This window comes from Tenebrio molitor, chromosome 3 (genome assembly GCF_963966145.1).
Source record: "Tenebrio molitor chromosome 3, icTenMoli1.1, whole genome shotgun sequence".
Classification (NCBI taxonomy): Eukaryota; Metazoa; Arthropoda; class Insecta; order Coleoptera; family Tenebrionidae; genus Tenebrio; species Tenebrio molitor.
This window is the reverse complement of record NC_091048.1, coordinates 23,256,720-23,282,530: the sequence shown is the minus strand read 5'-3', so window position 1 is coordinate 23,282,530 and position 25,811 is coordinate 23,256,720. Positions and strand designations below refer to the sequence as shown.

Genomic DNA, 25,811 nt, shown 5'->3' with positions numbered 1-25,811 from the left:
TAAAAATGTTGTAAGATCACGTTGATAAGAAACAGATAGAGTGAATTCTACAAAATTGTCTAACATTATTTAAATTTTAATTAAATTAAAACTATAATTTGATGATATCACAAGAAAAGGAATTCTACAAAATAAACTTGGAGAAAATATGAAATAAAACTGATAAGAAGACATGATACAAGAACAATGATTTGTTTCAGTTGTTTTAGAACTTTCTGAAAATCATAAAAAAAATTAGGTTAATGGGTGTGACATTCTCACAAACCACAAACTTCTTGTCCGTTTGTGAGCCGATTGCATGTTCAGCTTTGTTTAACCAATGTCCAGATTTCAGATAAAACAAGCGGTTTCACTGTTGAATTCTCAGTATCCAAGCTAGTGTAGTGAGACAATGTGGTTGTCCATGCCTTGGGCCTTTAAATTTACACTTCACACCACATTACGATGCAGTTACGTCCGTCTTTTTCTTTTTTCCTAAACCTGACAATATTCTATCATGTGCTTCACATATGCATTATGCAGAATGTTTTATTTTATTTCTACTGACATTCTTCACTGCTCACTTTTCAAAATCTTCACCTTCGCTAATTCAAGGCGTAAAAGAAAACGAAAGACGTCAACCAAAACTTAATAAGAATTTAACCCGATTAATTATTCACAGCTTTCTCTGTTCTTCACTACATCTCCAACAGTATAAAGTTCCATTTTGGTTCAAATGCACTTATTGAGCAGCAAATTAGTCTAGAAATAAAGTTTCCTTACTCTAAAACCACCGTTATATTAATATATTCCCATTTCTTTCACGTTTTTTCATTTATTTCTTTAGTCTCCATTGACTAGATCTCTCATCTTTAATACATTTTGACGCCGTTATTTCTTCATTTCATTAGTTTCTTTTATTTGATAACATCATATATAGATACATTTATTTTCAGATTAAAAAAAAGATTAAAAGATATCAGATAAAACCAACAAGGTAAGAGAAAAAGATATTAATCCTCAAAAGAGATTTCATTAACATTACAGTTATTGTTGAGTTCAGAATGACACAATGCACTAACTAATTTATGAAGTCATCAGTGTCACAAGTCATTCAGTTCCATTGACGACACTGCATTACCGTTGTGTGGCATCACCACTGACACTTATGCATTATTAATAATAATTATTTTATTATTACGAATGTCACTGACAACACTACACAACAAACAACGGTAATAGCCGACCTGTAAGCCAGCTCAATTTATTATTGTTCTCTCACAAGTCACAACTATAAATAAAAATAATTTTGCATAGATCGCATCTCATGGTTTTGGCCAGCATTTCCACTAATTGTGGCTGGCGGTAACATTCGAAAAATAAATCAAAACCAGTAGAACAAAGCGCCGATTTTTAATTGAACAAAGTACAGTTCGAAAATGTAAATTATTAAAATTCAACTCTGTGTCTAAAGTATGACGGAATTGATCAAAACGATAACATAACTGTTCCTCCAAAATGCCGTCAACAGATGTCACAAAATTGCGTCTTCACTTTACTTTTCGTACTCTTACGCGGGTATAATATGTTTCAGGTTTCCATACCGTGCCGTTTTTCTAGTTTTATGAAACAGTTATGTGGTTGATGGGAACGTCGAGTATTAAAATGTTTATGGCATGTACATAATCCACAAAATTTCTTAAGCGCGCGCCGACTCTTGAAGATTTTATTCTAGGAATGTACGGTGGAGTATTGCATCGAATGGAAATTCGCGGAAAGATATTAATACGCCAAAAGCGTCCAAGACTGCAAAAGAGTGATACACATCAAAGCGACGATAACAATACCACGACGATACCAAACAATAGATAATCGCTGTGGTCTCACAATTACATCTGGCACAATGAGAGGTATCTCTCGGCAAGGACTCTTCCTTCGAATTAAATTTAATAGTAAACCGCCATTACGTTATCTCGTAATTTCATTCTTCCACATCGGGTTTTGATTGCACCCGGACAACGCTATCATTTCCAAACGATTCTCACGAATTAATGGGAATGGTATCTGTGCACGAGCACGGCTTTGTTAACATCTCCGGCGGAATTTCGATGTCCGATAATTGATTTATTTTAGCATTCATGCAGTTGCCGTCGTGCCTTGTGTGAAATTTCGATCATGCCACAGTCGCACATGTGCCATGTATATTTAACACTTCCAGGGAAATGTATGTGTGAACAGATCTGCCCGTTAGGCTTTGGAAAAATTGTAAACAGGTATGAATGTGGTCGGCGACATTTTAAAAAGGACATGATAAAGATGCCACCGTCAAACCATGAAATATTAAGAGCTTACGGTTTTGTAAACAGAACCAGTTGAGTGCATAAACTTGCTGTTGGATCTCCGGTTCCGCCATGGACGTCGGGTTTCCTTTGGAAAAATCAAATTGTAAGGATCGAGGGTCGTGCGATCAAACCATTAACCCTGCAATTAACTTGTGACATGTTCGCCCTCTCTTCCATAAATAATCATTGAATGTCAGAAATCAGCTGAAAGGGTTGATGTTTGGATGGCGCTCGTCCCCTCGAATTTGTCGCGATTGTAACGATCGGCGAGGCCGATCTCCAATAATTTACGCTGAGTGGGTTCAGGTTTTCACAATGAAGGGTTGAAGAGGGAATATTCGCAGACACTCGTAAAAAAACCATGAACATGATAATTTGACGATGAAAAATGTATGGCACAGTTGAATGTGAAATGGTTAATAATAATTTGCTTGCTTGCTATTTTATCAAAAAAAAAAAAGGAGGGCACTGTTCCGGAAGTGGTTCTAAAGAATAAATGTTGACCAAGCTCTAGATAAAAGGAAAAGGTTTACACAAAAAGGCGCAGATATTTTCAGATTGTACAGCTTCCCTTCATGTCATTCTTAGAGGAAAATAACGACAAAGAGATCGTCAACAATATTTAAATTGTTAAAAAAAAAAATCGAAATAAAATGAAGAAGATATATCGAGATTGTGAATACATAACAGCGGTTATACTAATATTTTCTTAAATAAATATTTACCGCTAAAGCATAATATTAAAACTGTTTATTAAAAGAAAAAAAAAAGTAATGATATAAAGATATTTCGAGATTATGAATGGGTAACAGCGATCATAAAAATATTTTGCGATACTTTTCTTAAACAAATATCTACCGTTAAAGCATAATTTCAATAAATTTATTAATTCAGATGAGTTGGAAGTTTGACTGGTGTAATCTCTTTTAATTGGAGAATATATTAAAGTCAGTCTATTGTTCAAAATATATTTATTTTATTATGTATCGGGTGTTCATTTAAATATCCGGTCAAGTTGGCGCTGAAGAATCGATTGTGAACGCACGATCGATAACAGATCACGGATCAGCTGTTTAAATCTAACCTCATCTTTTACATTGTTTGTATTTTTACTCTGCAGACTGACAGTGGTGCGTTCACAATTGACTCTTCAACGCCAACTTTGAGGATACATTTAAATGAACACCCGATACCTTGGGACGAATCGTAAAAATATTTTTCTTTATATCGTGTGATCAAGTACATTTCACGTCAAGAGTGCTTTGGACTGTCATTCGTCACACATGGAGGAAATGACATTCCGAAGCACTATTGATCTGAAATTTATTTGATTTGGTACAGTCATGTCCAGATAAATCTGGGACAATATTATTTTTCGAGGGTAATGTGGGCTGAAGATTGAACAATATTTCCATGGATTTTTGCTACCAAAACAAATAGTAGATTTCATTTTTTTGTCAAAGTTGACAAGTGATTATACTTTTCAAAGCAATTTTACCGCAAAATGCCTAATGATAATAAAATAACAACCATTGATGAATTGTTAATTCTAGCCAAAATATTTTTTAAATAAAATTTTAATTAATTCACTGCTTGAAGTCGCATTTAAAACGCAAAAAAAAGTTGTCCCAAATTTATATGAGCAAGTGAAATTGAGAGTTACCTTACAACAGTTGTCCCAGATTTATTTGAACATGACTGTACATACAGGGTGTAACAGAAAAAAGTGCATTTATTTTAACTGGTAACAGGACTCATCATACTACAACATTTTTTTAAATATTTTTTTTTCGAAAACAAATTCTGAAGGGTTTTAAAAATTAATCTAAATTTACTAAAGATTTGCTTGCCCGCCAATGGAACGATAACTACATTTAATAAAGAAACAAAACAAGGACGTAACAAAAAACAAACGAAAGTGAACCCTTTTTATTCATAAAGCGCAATTTCGGGAAAAACAATACTGCAAAACATACCTACTGATTCGTAAAAAACATTGAATGAAAAGTGCAATACGAAGGCAATAGAAACATTCAGTTTTTACGATTCCTGTTTAGAAAAGTTTTCAGAACGGCACGTCAAAATAAAGGGGGGACAAATGGCAATTCAATTTTGCAAATTCCAAGAAACTTTATTACTATTACCAGTTAAAATAATTACACCCTGTATATATACAGAGGCGACATCATACTTAAATCGTTTTTTCCTAATTAATGTCAATTGTTGTGCTTTTTTAAAGCGTAGATTAATTGGAGTATGTTGACAGCTAACCTAAAATTTAAAGCCAAAAAATCTTTCTTTTTTTTTCTCTTTGCAATGTTTTACATTAAAAATAGAATAACTTAACGATTCCTATTCTCGAAGCAAATATCTAAGGGCACCCTTTGCTGAAAACGAATATGTTCAATTATGTCCCGATTAAACATAAACAAATGTCTTTCGTATCAAACGGCGGGAAATTCAAACTTTACACTGTTCTGAACGGTTTAATTTTTCCAATGCCTACTCAGCCCAGGATTTCATTTGAACGCCCGATATAATTTCCATAAACCGATTATCTCACATAAAATGTGCTTTTCAAATAAAATACATACAGGTGTCTTGAATTCCGAATTCAGAGCGTTGTAGGGGATCACTTCAGTAGTCCAAATATGGAAATTAAAAAAAATCGGGACTCCCCCCACAAAGATACATTGGTCTGAAGATGCAGTCTTTGAACTACGTTTTCTTCAAATACACACTGAGAAGTTCAGTGTTTATTGTTATTTATGGTGTAGATGATTGTGGAAAATAATAACGTAAAACAATTTTTTGAAGAATAGCTTTACTTTGAAGTAAAAAAAAATAAATTTTTGTAATTTTTCTTAAAAATGGAACAGCAACGTAGCTAGAATAGTATTTTGTCACTGTGGATACGAAGGCTGCTATGTATTGAACAAAATTAAAGTGTTTATATCTTCTTCAGGAAGAGCGATTTTTTTTTCTAAGTATTTTTCGAGCTCCACTGGGTCCTTCCCTAGCACACTCTGAATTCGAAATTCGCCAATTTTGAAACACCCTGTATAATAAAATAAATTTTAAGTGAGCAAAAATGAAATATTTCTCTCCAAAACTAAAATGAAATATCCATAATGAGGCACATCATTTTACAGACTGACTAATTACACCTGTGTAATTTTACAAGCTAAAAAATGTATACAGGGTGTTTTCGAAGTTGAGGTGTTCCTTGTAACAGGAGGTACTATACATTATTCTTAAGTATTTCAGCCTAAATCGTCTTAGTAAAATGTTTGTATTAACGGAGATAATTGATTGCATATTTTTATAGTTTTCTAAAATTTTGAGTCCGGTCCTGTCTATTTCTCCGCTGTACTAGATTAATAAACTGACGTGGCCCAGGATAGAATCTTTCCGAAAATCGCTTTGCGCACTCTCTGGACGCCGCAGCTATATTCTGATAGCATTGCCCATACTTTAGCAACATATCTGTGAGCTCGTTATTTTCGTAATGATAACCCATTCCGACTAAAGGCCCATACACAATGGCGTTAACGTTACGTCGATGTTAAAACGTTAATGTTAACGTTAGATCTAGAAATTCAAAATAACATGTATTTCATTGTGGACCGTTCACAATGACGTTATGATGAAAATTAATGTTGCATGATATTGTTAGCGTTAACGTTAATTCTAGAAATCTTCTGGATTCTTAACGTTACATTCTAACATTAGCCAACGGAAATAATTTATAAAAAGTACTGAAATACATGTAATTAGATCTAACGTTAACATTAACGTTTTAACATCGACGTAACGTTAACGCCATTGTGAAAGGGCTGTAATTAGATGACAATTCTGACAGCATTTTTGATTAACGTCCATGCTCATTTGATTTTTTTTTTTGTCAATTTTAGTTGCTTACAAATCAGCGCAAAATTAAACAGGACCGGTTTCAAAAATTTCAAAAGAATTAACTTATTGTATCTTCATTGCCGTACACATTTTACTAAGGTGATTTTGGCTAAAACTCTTTAGAACAACGTATACTATCACATGTTAAAAGAAACGCCTCAATTTCGAAAACACCCTGTATTATTTAATCCACACTTTCAAATTAAATTCGATTTAGATTATGATGTCTGAAAAAAGTTAGTGAAGGGTCAAGCTAAAGAGAAAAAAATATGATTTGGCTACAAGATCTAGATCAAAGTAAAAATCAAAAATATGGGGCGTTAATCATTTTCTTTTTGGAGATTTTCTTGAATTAATAGCTCAATAACTTAATTTCAGCAATTTCAGTACATTGATTATTTCAGATGAATTGGAAATCTGCCTCGTGTAAAGCTTTTAAATTAAAAATCATAATTGTATAATGTTTTAGTATTCTAACAAATTTCCAAATTTTTGCGTTTTTATTCCAAAATTGAAACAATATGGAATAAAACAGATTTTTGCTTGATGTTAGTCGCAATAAATTAAATGAAACATGAAGTGTCTCTTATAGTCATCAGTCCCAAAAATTTCTTTCAATTTTCCCTTTGAAATTTAATCCAATTTCACTCTTCACAACCTGCAATTATGCAGTTTTCCGGTCGACGGGTGATACAAAGCGTCAATAAAATATTAGTGTGGCACCATAGCAAACTAAATCAAATCAGTATCGATCTGTTTCGACTCCACTTGTCACGATGTACCGAAAAGTGGAGAAGAGACGCCCAATAAGGATGAAGAATATCCTGAACAATAGAGGGAAAACACTGTGGGGTCCTGCCCGTGCTTGCCTGCTATAACGTCTTCTTCTCCACACCATTCATCGCGCGCGCTTCCACAGTTCAACAACGCCGAAGAAGTCGCACCTGTTTACACGCGCTTGCAGGAATCACGAAATTTTTTTCGACGCGTCTTGGTGCCGGTGCTAACTTCAGTGCCTTTCAGTGCTCCGTAAATTATGACCGATCTGCAATTTATTGTCGGTGTGCTGCTCCTGGTAAGACCATTCAATTATTACTCATTTGCAAACAATCATTTATTCTGACCATGTCAAACGCAAATTTGCTAATTTGAACCTGATTGTTTTCCTTAATTAATCCTCTGATCCCGCAGGACCGTCTATTCTTCTCTTAACACTTTTTAATTAACAAGAGCGCTAGTTTTTTTACAATCGTGTTTCGGTTAGGTGTAATTGTTGTAATGGTAAAGGGACCCCAAATTTAATAAGGAAATTTAATTCAAGCCACTTAAGCTATTACGATTGGTTGTTGCGAACCCACTAATGAGATTTCAAAAGTGGATTCGATTTCGGCGCAGATAATGGAATTAATGTTGGTTTAAAAAAGTGCGATCTGAGAGAGTCAAAATTGCCGACCAATTGGCACAAGATTTATCTTCCGGAGTTGGATGAGTGTGTCTGATGTATAAATGTGTCCGTAGAGAATTCGCGAAATGCTAGTTAATTAGCAACCAATTTGGCCATAATTTGAATAATTTGTATTTTGGAATAAAACCGAGACAGTTAATTGCCTTCGTTAATCACAAATTCTTCCAGGCATAATTGTTGCAGCAGATCTCTTATTAACGAACACATTTCGAGAGCTGCGGTTGGTTCCATTAAAATTGTTAATGCAAATGAATTGTTTATTATTTAACAGAACAACAGGAGGGCGACAGCAGTAATTCAAATCGAGTTAGATTCCATGAATCACAAATGTACAATGAAAATCCCATTTTGGGTTATCTGATTAGGGATGTTTGAAGCGCTCGCGTCGCGTAAACAACCCCCAAGGGTCCACGCGCGGCCGCCCCATGCATAATCCCGCCACCGTCATATTTTGGAAAGTGCACACCCCCGACTAGATCAATACGTTGCACTGATTTGATTTTCTGAATGATTGAATCCTCTTACTCAGAAAATCGATTGCAGTTTCACAGTCGAGGAGGCACGACCGCGGCGAAATTCCTCATACTGTGCAGAACTGACACGGCTGGAATTGTTTGTGTTGAACCGTTTTTTGCCGAGTTTATTGGGTCAATATCGAAAATCTGCGAATCGGGTAAATAAACAGTTAGGTCGATCTATGGCAAATTTCATTTGAACGATCATAATAATTATGATGTGAACGGCTGATTATCTGGCTTTAAAGCTCCCTACTTTCCTGAAATTTCATGGTTTCCATTGAAGATCAGCGAATCGCGTCCGACCATTCAGAACACATTTTTACATGACCGAATTATTAACATCACCGTCCACGACCAGCAAATTGCTGTTCACCTCTACGCCAACAGTAAACATTGTAATTGATGGGATTTACAGTTGCTTCTGTCACAATAACTATGCATCTATTGAATTGTTTGACGGCCATTATACCAGAATGGGCGATCATTTCCAGTTAACACGTCGAGACTGGGCCACCTCTCTAATCCGCACTAAAAATTGGTCCGAGATGGGCGCCTTGCGGCTCGCTCCCTCCAAGTACTCCCTCGCTCCTAATTAAATTCTCATGAAGGGGCGATTACGGAGCGAAATCTTCCCAGCGACTCGACGCTTATCAAAATTTACACAACAAAACCCGTTCCACTCTGACAAGGTAATCACAGCGAGTAAATTATCACGGATAAAACAAATTGTTGGCAAAGGTGATGGAGTTGTTCCGTGATTATCTCAGACGATGCTTTTTGAACGTAATAAAATGATTTGCTGGGATTATACCTGCCAGACACCTGTAGGTTGTCTGAGATCCGCTATTTAAACGGCACATCCACAACAGTCAACTTGTTCACCTAAAAACGACTCCAACAACCTTCTTTGTCCGATTTGCTAATTTCCAATTATGATCAGTAAATCGCGTTGGTGCCAAGCGGTACCTCAGCCCGTCGGTCCACCCACGTCTCTAGAGATTTGGCCATGAATAAGAAGTATTTGCACTTTGCAGAAGGAATTAACACTCTTTTTAGCGGTCCTTTTTACAACCATCAAAGGTCTCGACAGATTAAGGTTAAGTTAATTGGTTTTTTGGCGAGAATGACGCTTCAGAATTGACTGGCGTCTTCTCGTCTTATTGTTTAAGATTCCATCATTGCAATCTTTGTTGAGTCGATTAAATTCTCGAAATGTCAAGGTTTGAGCGTGATGAGGGCGCTTCTTGCAAATTGGCAAAAAAACTGAGCGATCATTGGACGATTGTGGTTTTAGTAATTTGGTTTTTCTCTTCAGCGAAGAATTAAAAATTGGTTTAATGGTAGTAGATGCATAACAGACAATTACATTTATTTTCTGTTGACCATTTCTTAATTTTGTTGTGTCATTACGTTATTATTATCATCAATATGAATAGAGATAATTGTTTGCTATAAAAAGCTATCTATTGTAAGGTGATATACGAATATCACAAAAAAGTAGTAGGGCCTTGGTACTTGGTACTTGAGAAGAACAAAGAAAAAAATATTTATGATGGCAAGTGGTGTTGAAGAGATGATAATAATTATTTTTGTAAGCTTGAGGAAATATAAAAAATATATCTTGTTAAGAAATTTTATTATTTTTGGAATCTTATTTTCGGGCCAGAAAATGATTTGGTCTAAAAATTTAAATAGTGTTCAAGAAAGTGTCACGTCACGTTAAATGTAAACAGATAATTTAAAAAAATCTTCTTTGGATTCCAAGGACGCACAGCTCCTTCACAGTCCCAACGGTGGATATAAAGAGCGTTCAAAAATGTTGTGGCCTGGCGCTTGCTATTGTTTCATCTGTCAAAGCATAGATCGAACAAACAAACAGTGGTGTGACTATTTCTTACGCAATAGTATATTATATACCAAGGTGGAGAAGTTCATGATTATAGCCAGAGCGCCAAAATTAGAACCCGAGGCGCGCCGAGGGTTGTAAGGCGCGAAGGCTATAAGGGACTTCTCCACCGTGGTTTATATACTATTTTTTTCACTACTAGATACGTTCAAACCCTTTCTGATAATAATTATACAGGGTGTCCCCAAAAAAGAAGACGAGTCCATAACTCCGTTATTTATCGGAAGATTTTAATTATCTGTACACCAAATTAAATGGTTGTTAATAGGCTACAAAATGGCCTAATAAATTCAAGTATAGCTCCATGGACTTCAAAGGTAAACTGTCAAAATATTTTTTTTCAAATGGGATTACATATTTTTTTTTAGTAATTCTGATAGAGATTTTTATTCTGAAAACAACAATGTATCACAAATATACACTTAAATACCAAAAATTCACAAAAAAAATTTAAAAAACGCTACTATCGTCTATGTTCTATGTTTTGCGCTAAACATTGGCGGCATATTGCGCAATCCCACATGTTATTATTTGTCATTTGTTTTTCCAGCTACCTTAATTTGGTTATTACATTGTAACGCAATGCATTTTGATAGCTTTTCGCTTGGTGCTCGTCATTTGTTTCAAAAGTTAGTGTTATTTTTTTTTATGTGAAGTTATACTTGTGATACATTGTTGTTTTCAGAATTAAAATCTCAATCAGAATTACTAAAAAAAAGTATGTAATCTCATTTGAAAAAAAATGTTTTGACAGTTTAGTCTTGAAGTCCTTGTAGCTATACGTAAATTTATTAAGCCGTTTTGTAGCCTACTAACAACCATTTGATTTGGTGTATAGATAATTAAAATCCTCCGATAAATAAGAGAGCTATGGACTCGTCTTTTTTTTTGGGGACACCCTGTAAATCAAATTATTTTGTCGGATGCGACGGATCCGAGTTGTCACTTCTTGACAGTTGGTACGAAAATCGTCTACGTTAACCATTGAAATAGATGACAATCTTTCGTTGCTAGGTGACGGTTGTTCCATTATTCACCATTGGTTAATAATGAAAAATTATTTACCTGTCACTGGGCCAACGTAGAAAAACGAAACTTCTCAGTGTTCTATGACAACCGATAACGCTAGACTTTATTACTAGTAGTGAAAAAAAAAAAATTATTTTTAGAACGAACAAACGAGGTTTTTTTTCGCTTTTTGGTGCTGCATTATGGTTTTTACTTAAAGTGTTTATTTTATGTAATTGAATGATCAAAGCAAGGTTACGTATCTAAAGGAAATGTCAAAACAGATGGGCTAAACCGACGACCTGCGTTTGTAAAAAAAGAAAGGGAACCGTAGTCTGCCTCATCATAATTTTTTGAACGCTCGTTATAAATACATAAATAATCTTTGACTTTTTTCACACTTTGGTGAGTCTTTAACAAGTTGGTGTTTTTGAAACATCACTTTAAAACATTTCTATTTAGAGTGTTTAATTTAAAATTTAGACTTTTAAAAACAAAATCGACATAATCATTTTGTGTTTTTCCTTTCAAATTTTCTATTTCACTGTTACTTGAAAAAGTACTATTTCCTAATTATTCATTTCCATCAGCACTGGTAAGAACGTATTCCAAAAGATTTACGACAGCAATAATAATGACAATGTTTGTTAAGTGTTAATTTCATGGAGAAGTGCATTTATGTTCGTTTAGGAACTTGCATGTTTCTCAACACATTTGCATGACTAATAATTATGTTATTGACCAACAGCAAAACAAAATGACAAATTAATAACGGACAATATTGAAACTGATAATTATTAAACATAAATATCAATGAAAAGGAACTAACTATGCACTTCCGCCGCAACTTATGAATAATTATTACTAATAAGATTAATAGTTTACTAACGACCCCTTGCATTTCAATTTTTTTAATTTCTCCTAAAGAGTGTCTCACTTAAGTGCAGTGATAGTTTTTTCTTATATAAAATTAGAATCAAAAGGCTTAAACACACATTTTAACCGCATCCTGTATAGTTAGTCCCAATTAGCACTTAAGTATAATGTGCGCAATAAATAATTATACATACCAGAGCTGGAGAAAAAACAGTTAGGCTAAACAAATGTCAACGATACTTTGTGGTTGTTTTTTTTTTTATTCCATTAAATTTGGAATTTTCGTATTAAGCATGCTAATTAGTATTTTTCATTGGTCGAAAATTTAAAAATTCAAAAAAATTCGCCTGCGCCGGTGACGGTCAAGGCTTGGCTCTAAGCCCCATAAGTTCGTCTAATTTATTTGAAGAATGGACGTTTCGGCCGTTCAATAAAAATTCCCGGCGTCGTTTTTTCGTTGAAATATGAAGTTGTTTTGACGCAGGAGTGTGTCGTCCATTATTTCTTGCATTCCTGGCGATTTTACAACTCGTTCTGTCGTTTTGTTTTGTCTGTGGCACGACGCAATCTGTCATTAACATCTTCGAGATGGAACAAGCAGACAGTGATTAAGTGGACACGAGTTAGCATATTTTTCACCACTGATTCAGATTAAGTCCAGATTCCAGCATCTTGGAATATGCACCAATAATTATTGGGAGAGGTGAACTCTAACTATCTTCGCAGTAACATCAAGTTCATGATAGTTGTAGGTTGTTAACGGTCCCGACCTGTTCGCGAAATAAATTAGAAGACAGTGAGGATATCCCTTCCTGGAGCGTTCGATGGAAAGTCTTTGCGCGCGTAGCGAAATCTCCACTTTAATTAAACGCTTGTAATGGCATTAATTCAATGGACGTACCAATAAAACACCGGCAAATACTTGAGACTTATTGTTGGAAGGCGGTCACTGACGTCTGACCCTGGTCAACAGAAGCAAACGAAGGTGATAAATATTGGCAGTGGTTGACCACTTCACAGACGCCGTCGGTGTACCCCTTGCTGAAAAATCCCCAACGACAAACACTCTTGACCTACCTTATGCTAATAGCGAAATAATCGAGCCGTGCCCACATGTGCTCAGACAATTTTTCCACCTGTCCCGTTCAAAATATGTCTTTGCTCAACATGACGCAGGAAATCTGTGTTTAATTGTCGGCTTACACCTACCTGACCGCAGAATTGATTAATCAGTCGCATGGTTGAAAAATGTCGGTTGCTTGAGGTGCAGATTAATTTATTAGCATGTGACATGACAAGAGATGTAAATGTGGAAACCGTAAAAACTTCTTCCTGTTGTAATAAATGGTGCATAAAAAAGCGATTATCGGAGTGAAATATCTCGAGAAATTATTTATTCAGATTGGATAACTGGACCAAAGAAATTTGAGAATTAATCAGTGGTAATGAAGAGCTATTGGTGAGGATCGCTGACAAAAAATGCCTTACGGGAACAGATGCAGTAATCCAGTCGAGATTAGATATAAGTTGTTAATAATGGATCCTGCGATAATAAAAGCCATAAGAAGTGGAAATTATGGAACAAAAAATCGACTAAACTAACTGGCTTCATGGGTGCTATTTTTAGAATCATCATAATGATCAAAAATTGCGATTCTTGGGTGCTTCCTGCAACACTGTATTCTTCACGCTTTACGCAGTTTATCTTCTTTAGGTACCACATTCTTCACATTCTAGTTTCATGAGTTTAGTTGTTCCACTTTTTCACTTTCGGACAACTTCTCTTAACTTAGTTGGAGAATTTTTATGAACTGACTACTAGAGTGGACGTAGGACACGTCCATTACCTTGAGATGTACAGGATTTTAGAAAATTAGTTATTTGTGTATCAAAAAATGCATCTATTTTGTCCGAGTCTGAGTTTTCTGGCCGAGGCGCAGCCGAGGCTTGAAAACAGGCGAGGACAAAAGACACTTTTTGGCAGCACGAACTACAAAGCAAAAGACATCATTGGAAAAATTACAAATTAATTTTATATCTACCTTTTTCAATAGATAAATGTATTGATACATATTAACAATTTTTTTAATAGTGTTTTTTTTATCAGTTTGCCAACATAACTAGAAATTTACTATTTGCAATACAATTACTTATTTACATAATTTATGGTGACAGGGCAATTATCTGTTTTTGTCGGTTTCGTTGCTAACTTACTAAACAGACCAACAGATGGCGCCACGGTCAGCGTCCGAAAAAGTGCGTCCGAAAAAGAGTTACTTTTCGTCCGCTTGTATGTACGTAAAATTACCGTTTTCATTAACGGTGCCTAAAATACTTTTTAGATTAGACTTAATTTAATTTGTTATGAACTGTTTACTAATAATAATGCTATACACATAATATTATCTTCAAATGGAATTTTATTCGAATCTTTAGTGCCTAATTAAATCGTTCTGAAGATGGCTGTCGTCCTCCAACTCTCCTCTTTGTTCTTCAATTTAATAAACCTGATTAATCATCTACAGAAACGGTTCTTGTTCATACCTTCACAACGCTTTATTCACTAATCTCGCAATTTGTTGTTTGTTGAGATTAGATCATTCAATTGGCGCAACCTTCATCTAAATACAATAATTAGATTCAGTTATCTGGGTGGGCACGGATGCATTCAGCTCCACGTCTTACCTTTCGTTAATTGATTTTCACTTGATTACCCGCGCATATTTATTATAAATCACGATCATTCATCATCTCGACCTGTTAGATCTTCGATAACCGTGCGCCAATAACTTCCAGGTGTATGGTCCTTGTTCTGGCCATGTACTCGGCGACGAGTGCAACAGCGACTGGGAGTGCAAGGAGAACATCTCGGGATCGATATGTCACAGAGGGAGATGTCTGTGTCAGCCCTTCTTCGCGAGAGTAAATCAAACAACATGCGTACAATGTGAGTAGAGTGAGTGGAGTTTGTCGGCTCTTCATTGATGAACTTTCAGCCACTCTTCTTGGGTATGACTGTCTCGTTCCTGAACAATGTTCGCTCAAAGTGGCGAACAGCAGCTGTCTGGATGGGACATGTCGGTGCGTCGACGGCTTCCTCCAGTTCAGGAAACACACTTGTCTGGGACGTGAGTACCATTATAAAATTATCTATCGTTAAAAAAATTGGTTAATTTCTCTGTCGAGACGACTAAGGGGTCCTGGAATAGTCCAGTCCATACAATAATTTTTTTTTTCAACATTTTCAGTACAAGTACTAGTACCACGTTTTGCAGAGCCTTTCATGTTTATATGAAAAAATAATATTGCAGGAATCCTCGCTTAACGCGCGCGTTGTCCGCTTAACGCGCTTCCGGGGAAGGTCACTAGTTGGCGCTGCGCGAAGAGCGTCACGACCCTAACCTCATAATTCCTCGCATGCCTAAACAGTCTCAAATTAGTTTTCGTAGTGTTGCTTAGAAGTTTATAAATATCGTAATGAGTGGCAAACGACCTAACAGTGTCGAAATTTCTTCTAAATTTAAGAGGAAAATAATTCCTCTAAGTGTGAAATTAGAAGTGATCGAACGCTATGAACGTGGTGAGAGGGCAGTTGACATCGGCAGAGCCCTCGGGCTATCGGAATCAACCCTCAGAACAATTCGTGCAAATTCGAATAAGATTAGAGACAGTGTTAAAAGGGCAAGACCTTTGAGTGCTTACAGAGTAAGTCGTGTGCGACCAAGTATAATGGAAAAGATTGAACGGTTACTGCGCATCTGGATAGATCATGAAAATCAAAAGAATGTATCTTTGAACGTCAGTGCTATAAAAGAAAGAGCTAAAAAATTGTATAGACATCTAAAGAAAGTTGAATCTGTTCCGAGCGATGTAAAACCGTTTAACGCGAGTCATGGGTGGTTTGAACGTTTCAAAAAGCGGTACAGTTTGCCTAGGAGAGTGGCAGCTGAATCTGCTGGAATAGATAGCAGAGCAGCAGAAAAATTTACACAAGTTCTGCTTGGTATTATCGATGAAGGAGGATACAGCGCGAAGCAAGTCTTCAATTTTGGTGAAACGAGACTTTATTGGAAAAGAATGCCAAATGGTGTATACGAGAGCCAATCAGGAAAAGACTACTGTACGCTGCTGCTGGGAGGGAACGCAGAAGGAGACTACAAGCTCAAGCCCCTCATGATTTACGATTCAAAGATCCCGAAAGCTTTTAAAAGTTGTACGCAAGAAACTCCTCCAGTCATTTGGCACTCAAACACTGAAGCTTCCAAAATACATATTTTTGAAAATTATTTATCGGATTATCTGTACAAGGAATTCGAAAATTATTGCAAAACGGAGAATCTGGAATTTAAAATACTGCTTCTTCTGGACAGTGCTTTGGAACAAATTGAAACTGTTGTCGACTCGTATGACAACGTCAATGTTGTTTTTCTTCCACCGAAGACCACATCTTTACTTCACCCGATGAACCAAGGTGCAACTGCTACCTTCAAAGCGTACTACTTCCGCCGCTCGCTTGCTAAGTTGATCGAAAAGACCAATGGAGGTGGTAAACAATGTTTAAAAGAATTCTTTGATGAAAATTATACTATAAAAGACGCCATCGATGTCATTGCTGCATCATGGGATGAGGTATCATCTCTTTGTATGAATGGTATTTGGTGTAAAATCTGGCCTCAGTGCGTTAAAGATTTCCAAAATTTTGATAAAGCGCTAGATGTGACGGAGGAACTAGTCAGCATGGCTAAGAACAGTGGTTTCGATGAAGTCGAAAAATCGGATATTGTACAGCTTCTCGAGTCGGATTGTGGGGAATTGTCGAACGATGAGCTTGAAGAGTTGGACAGTCACAGAGAGGTGGAAGATGAAGATCAAACAGAAGATTCAACAACTTGCGGGTTAACAAGGAAGCGCTTGTCCGAAGCATTCAAACATGTCGAGGCTGCTATGTCAATCTTCAAGGAAGATGGTTTTGATCAGCAGCGTACTGTAAGAGTTTGTCACATGCTTGAAAATTCAATTGATTGCTACAAACAAATCTATAACGAAAAATTGACAAGATGGGGATGTCAATTTCTTGATATTAAAGAATCAAGCAGTCCAAGGCTATCACCTTCAGTAGAAGGGAAGCTCAATCTTGGTTTCCCACATGATTCTGATTGATGACTTTTAGTTAATTTTGAAATTTAGGTTTTAGTTTGTAAAAAATTTTTGAAGAGAGCTAGAAAAAAGTTAATAAATGCTATTTACAAAATTTTCGCCTTTTATTTACATTCTTCAACTTTGTCTACCGGTAGAAGAGGTTCGCAAAGGTGAAATCTTGATATAGGTGTTGGATTTTCTCATGGGTTATGAGTCATATCTGCGCAAACGACCAATATCGGTCTCAAGTAGGCGCTACAAACCGACTGGAAACATCGTCATTCGTTACGTTAGTGTCGTCTCTCTCTTGTCTATGTAAAGTAGTCGAAGTTTTCAGTTTTCATTTACATATTTTTCACTGGCTTATCGCTCCGCCTACGCGCAGATATTTTCAAGGTCACAGCCTATGAGAGAATCCAATACCTCTACAACTAAACACGTAAAAAGACACAAGAGAGTACTGCACCTTTCAAGGAATGTTAACCAAAGACTATCTTATAAATAATAATAATATAAATAAATATAATACGGCGGCTCCACTATTGTGAAAGTACTATCGTTATTCGAACAGTAAAGTTAAGCAACGTCGAACGCGGTCAGTGCTTGGATGGATGACCACCGGAAGAAACCGCTGTCCGCAGTAACTTCGTTCAATAGTTCATAGCTTCATTACTTTGTATGAATGTTGAATGAACTCAGTCCGACGTCAGTGTCGTGTAAAAGTGTGTAATGATAAATAAATCCGGCCTCGATGCCGTGCCCCCCTTTTTTATTAAGATAATAATTGTATGCAATTATTTTACAACTGTATGGAATAATAATATGTCGTAACTTTTTAATGGTCCAGATCAAAAATTTCCAAAGTAAAAGTAATAATTGACGCTTAAGGCTCTCTATCAGTACCGAAAATGTATACGAGAAAACACTCATTTTTTGACGGTAAATAACATCTTTAATCTTCAATTCTAAAGGCAGATCGATATTTATACAGGATGACAAAGTTGTTTTCTATGTCGGAACAGGTTAATTATTTTTTAATTTTGATCCGAACACCTTAAAAAACACAATACTTGAAAAACTTTACATACATACATCTCCAAACCTATTTCTTTTATTTTATTTTATCTTTTTCTTCTGTAACCACTCGTGGTATTGTTCAATGAACACACTGGTCGCATTTTGGTCCACTCTGTATAAAAACACGCGTGAGATACGGACAACAACCTCGCCGTTGGCAGTCACGGATTATCCGGAACGTTCTTTGATCACAGTTTCACTAGCAAGACGCCATAATAGGGCACAATTACTACAAGTTATTAGAGTAATTAAAATTTGCCGTCGCTTTCAGTTGGGATATTTTTTGCGATCCCTACTATTATACGCCGAGATTGAAATCAACACTTTAATTTGCTTCCATTCACCATAAACTGCAATGATAACGGTGAATACAAATAACAATTTTTTTACGTACTGTCGAAATTATGATACCGTCGGTGCATTTACTGAGACTTCCTTCCAGAATTAAGTAATAATGACAGCTTAAGAATGCACGCAATTTTTCTGCGCAGTGCCGAGCTCTTCACCGGAATTTGAACATAATTAAACGCTAATTAAGCTTGATACTCGTTTACTGCACTTTAGCCCATAATCATAAAAAATACGGCACCTTTGAATTTTTTAACTTTATGGAACTTCGTTAATTTAAATATAATGTGTATAATTAATTTTACTGTTATATACATTGCGCTCTTGAGCATCTTTTCAAAACTTGGAATAATTTTAAATTCCATTCCGAATGAACTGAATAAAATCTTGCATTAATTTGGAGGAAAACTTGTATTATAAACTTTTTCTAAATAACTAGCGTTGAAACAATATATTTATTGTCAACCAGGATGTTTCTTTTTCCCTCTTACAAACGAGGTCGTCTTTGAGTTGGTATGATTTTGCAATTCCTTTATTATCCTTCTAATGCAAATTAAATCATTAATTTCAAAAAAAAATCAAATAGAAATCAGGAAAACTCTCTTTGGCTATAGTTGGCGCGGCGAACCTGTGTAGTAGTCACGAGCTGTTCACGTGATAGTTCGTAACGACGTCATGAAAAGCCTGATTTACACTGCCTCGCCAAAGTTAAGTTTTGCGCGGGAAATTTAAATCTTGCTACATAGGTACTTTAAAAAGGGATGGATACCTACTTCTTAACGCGAGCCCATTAACCAATAGGAAATCATCCCTCGAAAATCACGTGAAGATTACGCCAGCTTGAGACGCCGCGTCGACTATAGTTCTAAACAGAAGTAGAAATAGTTCTAAACAGAAGTGGAAATATTTGGTTTGGTAGAAGCAATAGCAAAAGAAATGATTCACACCACTGCTGGTTGGGTGAATAAATGACGTTTGACATCTATGATTTGACAGTTGATGAAGCTACGCCCTACGTTAACAGAAACGAAGACACATTTTTTTAACGCGCTTTATACATATCAATAATGAAAAAATATGTAAATACAATCCTTTCTTAACAGTGAACAAATCTTATTGCACAAAAGATGTATTTTGTTTCGTTAGTATCGTTTAACCCATGGGTAGTACTTCAAATATTGATTTACACCGTGCTTACAATAAAAATTTACACTTTTGGTCATAAACTGGTACCTATTGCGTTAGTGGGGCCAAATCGATAAATAAATACGATGCTCAAAAAAAAAAATACTAAGAGTGACACAAAAAATAAAAATAAGAACTATTCCAAATAAAGAAAAATATTTTGAATTGAATTATTTTTAGTTTGGTGAGTCACTTTTAACAATAATCACTGTCAACGACCTCAAGAAATACCTGAATTTAAAGTTTTTTGGGGAATGCTAATCACAAAAGCTTTTACACTAAACAGAATGTACAAACACTAACACCAAACAATTGAATGTTTTCTTTTAATCCTTCCGGTTTTGGAGGCGCGCTTTACACTCTTGTTTTGTCCTAGCATGATTACGCAATAACTTAAAATTTTTGAGAAATAAATCATTCCTTATTGAAATCGTTACACGTTCCGTGTATAAATCATCGTTATTACATCCACAATCTCAGGATAATTCATTGATTTGTGTCGAGAACATTAACTGGAAATGAAGCATTCCATTCTGTTATCATTATTATTATAAGACCAGTGTTTGAAAAATCCTCGCAACTCAATCATAATCACATCGGACTCTCCTTCTCCTTCCAGTTAGCTCATACATAATCTGCACGTTCTTTACTGTTGCACTCTAAAGACTACTTAACTATGACAAATTACACAATTATCTTATCGTATGAAGAACGAATTCGATTTTCTTAGTTGAATTGTCGATGGGTCTCACAAACCATAAGCGCACTTAAAAAATACCGTTGGCATAGTGGTTAAACCATTTTGTAGTTTTGCCACACATATTTTATTTACAACATGACCATGAATACCGAATGTTTCGCATACCGTTCGAAAGTACAGTTCGCCGATATAATTGAAATTCAATTCAATTATTATGAGTATTTCTGTAAAGCGTCCACTTGGGGACGCAACGAAGGAGGTATCAAAGCGGACGCGATTTTGTTTGTATGAAATGATCTGGCAGAGAACGGGCAAGTTCTCGGTAAAAATGTCTGAGGTTTGTTAGAAAATTCGTGCAAAGGCGATACCGTTAGGGCAAACTTATAAGGAAGGTGAATAGGCTTGAGAACTGAAGGCAGCCACAATAACCATTCTTCGGAAAAAATTCACAAGAGAGTGCATGCTTATTAGGTGCATACGAGGTGCATTAGGCAATTTGTGTTTGCCACATGAGTTCGCGATCGAGACAATTGTTCACTTGATTAAATTACAACTGGTACAACAACTAATTTTCTAGTTGTCAGTTCTGAAACAATCTAAGACTCTTCGATAAATATTTATCTATATTTCAGATTAAAATTCACATTTTTAAGTTTATAAAACTGAAATGTTGTTTTTGAGTTTCAAGTACCTACTTGTACAAAAGTATGTGTTGTATGTTAAGTTCATAAACTAATCAAAAATCAATTATAACTGAATGATTTGAAGATTACTTTATTAGTGTTTGCATGTTATCAAGATTCCGATAAGTGCAATCGTTTGATAATGATATTTTAATTAAGTATGTAGCCATTAGTTCCCTGGCGCTCCGCTAGTATCCTCTCTGGGCGCCTCGAGCGTTACGCAGCGCACCCTACTCGCCCGCTATTGGCCGAAGCGATCCGTTACAACTATCGGGTGTTTATTTAAATTTATCCTCAAAGGCGTTGAAGAGTCGATTGTGAACGCATCACAGATTCTAGATCACCGATCAGCTGTTTAAATCTAACCTCACTTTTTGCCTCTTCAACACCAACTTTGGAGATAATTTTAAATGAACACTCGATACCTTCTATTTCGTATCAGATTATTTCATAAGCTTTATCGATTGCATTTAGTCTTGAGTGGGTATCTTGTCAACGCTTATCTTTTTTGATCTTCCAGGAAAAACATGTTTCTTGATCTATAGAAAAATCTGTAAGAAAAAACAAACGTCAAGTTCCTAAAAATCGAACGAAGAATTGTAGTTAAAAGTAGATTCTCGTCATAAATACTCCAAAAACAAGTTGCATTAATGAATGATATTGATCTTGATGACTTTGATATTGATTGATGTGAAGATCTAATAAGATTTGATGCACTGAGTGCATTTTTTTCTTTTTTTTAGGGGATTTTTTTTCATGCAGACATTTTATTATGTACTCTGTAATTTCATCACCAATTGATTTTTTACTTTTTGTTTCTGTTGTGCTATAATCGAATAATCGTTTGTTTCAGCGGCTCGTCCAGGAAATGTTTGTTACAGCAACGCACACTGTCGCTTATGGACAGCTGACAGCCATTGCGACTTTTTAATACCAAACTTATTCGGACGCTGCCAGTGCAATTCGCCTTTTAGACAAGTTGGCGATTCCTGTGTCAGATCAGCATTCCAAACAAAGCCTCCGACAACAACAACAACAACAACATCAACAACCGAAGCAGACATCGACTCCAACTTGATAAACGGTAACCACAACAACTTTGCCAGTACCACTGGCAAGACTACCGAATCGAGCGTTCCGAGTACTTCTGCATCTCCGATCACCTCAACCTCTTCAACTCTCCGAACGAACCTGTCTTCGACGGCCACCACGAGTAGTAATCGCAGACTAGACTTTCACTCGTCCTAAGCGTTTTTTTCCAGCATCACCTCCAGCGACCACGGGCATAAGAACTCGTGTCGACGATGCGGCGGAGGCCGTCAGTTTAGGTCTTCCGTGCGTGACCGATCTTCAATGTCGGGCGGCTGATCCATCATCGAGATGCATCGAAGGCGTCTGCGATTGCACAGTAAGGACAAATGGCACGGGATGTTCGGCTAGGAACAGAGGATGCATCCCTGGGACGTTCCAAGTAAGAGGAAAAAATTCCCCGAGGGAATTTAAATGTAGTACTGACCGCTATTGTCGATGACTAAACTAAAAGCAAGGTCGTTCGAGAAGGTGAAACACGGGAAGAGTATCTTCAGTTCGTTCAACTCGATTTGGCAACTGTTGGACCAATTCGAATGGTCCTTGGGCGTGTAGGCGGCGCCATAAATCTCTACCATCTATCTTCGTCCGATAACACCACCAATTGCGACTCGTTTAAATTGAGGAAATAATAACACACAAATCTTTTTTAATAACCATCACTTGTCCATCAAGCATCAAATCCGCCCACACCATTCCCATATCTATTCCATCATCATTACTCTAAATACTTCATATCCTCTAATTTGGCCATTGAAGACGTTAATGCAAAAATCATTTTCCGGTTATTAGATACCGCGCTCCCAACAGCATGACTAACACACAATCAAACCCCCAACCCCATTGTTGCAGTGCCGCAGCACCGGTACTTGCGTCAGCTGGTTCTTCGTCTGCGACGGCCGCAAAGACTGCAGCGACGGCTCGGACGAAGAATGCTTCCGGAACAAATGTCCTGTCGAATCCTTCAAATGTAAGTCTTCGGGGCGATGCGTGTCGCGAGCGAGTCGCTGCGACGGCGTCAAGGACTGTCCGGCGGGCGAAGACGAGGACGACTGTCAAGCCACCAGGAAAAACGGCTGTCCTCCCAACACCTTCCAGTGCGCCGACGGCAAGTGCCTCCCCGAATACGAGTTTTGCAACGCGATCATCGGCTGCAGTGACGGCAGCGACGAACCTGCACACATCTGCAGAGGAAGAGCCAGGAGGAGGCTGTCCGAGTACTGTCCCCTGCGCTGCGGAAATGGAAGATGCAGGTCGAGCGCGATCGCCTGCTCAGGAAGAGATGGTTGCGGAGATGGCACGGATGAAAGGAATTGTTCTGTGTGTAGTAAGTAATTATTTTCAGACGGTCACGGCAGGTTCCTTTCATTATTCATGAAGTGTAATTGCGGTTAATTTATTATTGCAATCTAATGTAAGGAGCGTGGAGCGGCGGTTTTCAAACGTTGTTCAGGATGGTGTTTGCTTTGGGGTGACACTGCCTCCTGGCAATCAACGGTAAAGATAAATCGGTGGAGTAAATAGATGTGTTATTTGCATTTAGGTGAGGACATGGATGCGTTGATTACAACATCATTATTATTCATGTTTTATGCATTCAACCTCAAATCAAAGAGTACTAGCGTTTCAAATAACGCACATGCGAATGTCAGACTGCTCATGGTTTAGATAAATTAAATGATAACAGTACACACCACAACTGTTAAGTAGTCAAGTGTAAACGTTTTTGCAATAAACCTTGAACTAGACCAATAAAAATCGTAAATTGTTTACTATCCTTTCAACACTTCTTTTAGCTAACTGGTTGTTTGTTTCAGGGTGTCCGCTTGTTAAAGGAAGGAATTTATAGTTACTAAATTTGGGTTTATCGCTATGATTTGTACAATGCCAAAAATTTTGTATATTATTTTAAACTCAACCATGCGACTCATAAAGCTGTAGTAGTAGATAGTTATCATATCTATCATTATATACTTAGTATTATTTTCAATTAAGTTATGTTTAAGTTAAGTTAATGCTCAAATAAGTTTTGTTAGAATAGATATTTATTACTTGTAATGGTTAAGTATTAAATATAAAAAGATTTAAAACACTAGAGTTTATTCGTTGTTTTCACCTATTTCAAACCTTGTGGTTGCGTTTTGCAAACCAAACGAACTATCTAACCACATTTCAAAAATATCATGTCGTTTTCATTTTTTGCTGATGTTCTAAAAGGTATTTTACGAGTGATAATGAGCCCGACGAAATTGAAAATGCAACCCACAATACATATTCAAAGCAAAGCTGATACTGTCCGCGTCCAACACGGATCTCTATGGTAGTCCATATCCAGGTTTGCAAGTGTATTGTGGGTTGCATTTTCAATTCCGTCGGGTTCATTATCACTCGTAAAACTGAAACACCCTGTATGTGTATATTGTACATATATCCAATAAAAGTCCTATTCATCATAAACCTTGAAATGAAATTGGACTCAGGTTTGAAGGTCTGTAGGGCTGTGACGACAAAACATAATTATACCGGGTGGGCAACAATAACTGTTTCAGTTGGCAAGACTGTGAATTGTACCTATTTCGGTTTGTTTTATTGACATTGTTGACATCTGGCATACATTTCAAATTTAAGCGTCTTGGTTTCGTAATTTTTTATTAATAAAATGGTTTTCTCGTTGGAACGTGACATAAAAGTCACGAGAATTTATTGCCAATTCAAACAATAATGATTGCTCACACGGTAGTAGGTACTTGACGTATATTTATCACTTTAAAGAGCCATCACGTTATGGTTTTAATCAGAATGGAACAACTCATAACTCATCAGAACTAAAGTCCATTCAAAAATCAAAAAACCACCACTTGTTGCTTTAGATTGGTAAAATTTAAAAAACCCAAGGTAGATATTTTTTCATGCTATGTTCATATTGTTTTATTAGCAGCACGTGTCGTTTATTTATTGATTCTTATTATTTTTACTTAAACATGCCTAGAAAAACAAGACATTTAATAAACACTTAACCTCAAAATTATAATTTTCACCAAATTTTACACTAAACAGCGTTGCCGATAGTAATTGTCGAGGAAAATGCGACGTTGGTGGTTTTTTGATTTTTGAATGGACTTTACCATTCTCTCTGGAAAAAGTGTAATAGATTAATTATTCAAATTGATAGGAGATTAGGTAAGAGCTAATAAAGGCGTTGCATGCAGGATTGTGCAGACAACAGTGGCATTGTCTTTAATAAGGAAAGATCCATAAGACCCTCGGGGCTGTGAAATTTTTGTACCAACACCAATTCTAACCAGCTGGCATCTAATTCAAAGACGATGGAGATAAGAGGTCGTTATTTATTGCCTATAACATTCTGTAACTTATATTATGTGATAGTAAAAGAGTAATGTCTTAGTGATTCATGGCTAGTACTTTTTGTAACATTTAAAAAAAATCGTAAAGGAAATACCAACCATTTACGATTTGGAAAAATTTAATTAAATTGAGGAAACACATATTTTCTCGGATTATTCACTATTCCATGATTCAAGCAGATAAAATTGATTTGAATAATGTCCGACACATATTGATAT

General features: G+C 36.3%; 1 protein-coding gene across 2 annotated transcripts; it reads left to right on the top strand.

Annotated features, from left to right (window-relative positions):
- Positions 1–7,116: 7,116 nt before the first annotated feature.
- On the top strand, positions 7,117–24,319 carry ImpE1 (Ecdysone-inducible gene E1). 2 transcript variants are annotated; one of them, XM_069042306.1, is made up of 7 exons: positions 7,117–7,308; positions 14,803–14,953; positions 15,003–15,134; positions 21,992–22,354; positions 22,401–22,609; positions 23,080–23,554; positions 24,045–24,319. In XM_069042306.1, exons 1-7 carry the CDS (start codon positions 7,270–7,272, stop codon positions 24,074–24,076), a joined length of 1,401 nt encoding a protein of 466 aa, XP_068898407.1. In that variant the 5' UTR covers positions 7,117–7,269; the 3' UTR covers positions 24,077–24,319. The 2 variants fall into 2 exon arrangements, with proteins under 2 accessions (XP_068898407.1, XP_068898408.1); XM_069042307.1 differs by having other exon boundaries at positions 7,118–7,308; positions 21,992–22,351.
- The last annotated feature ends 1,492 nt before the right edge of the window (positions 24,320–25,811 follow it).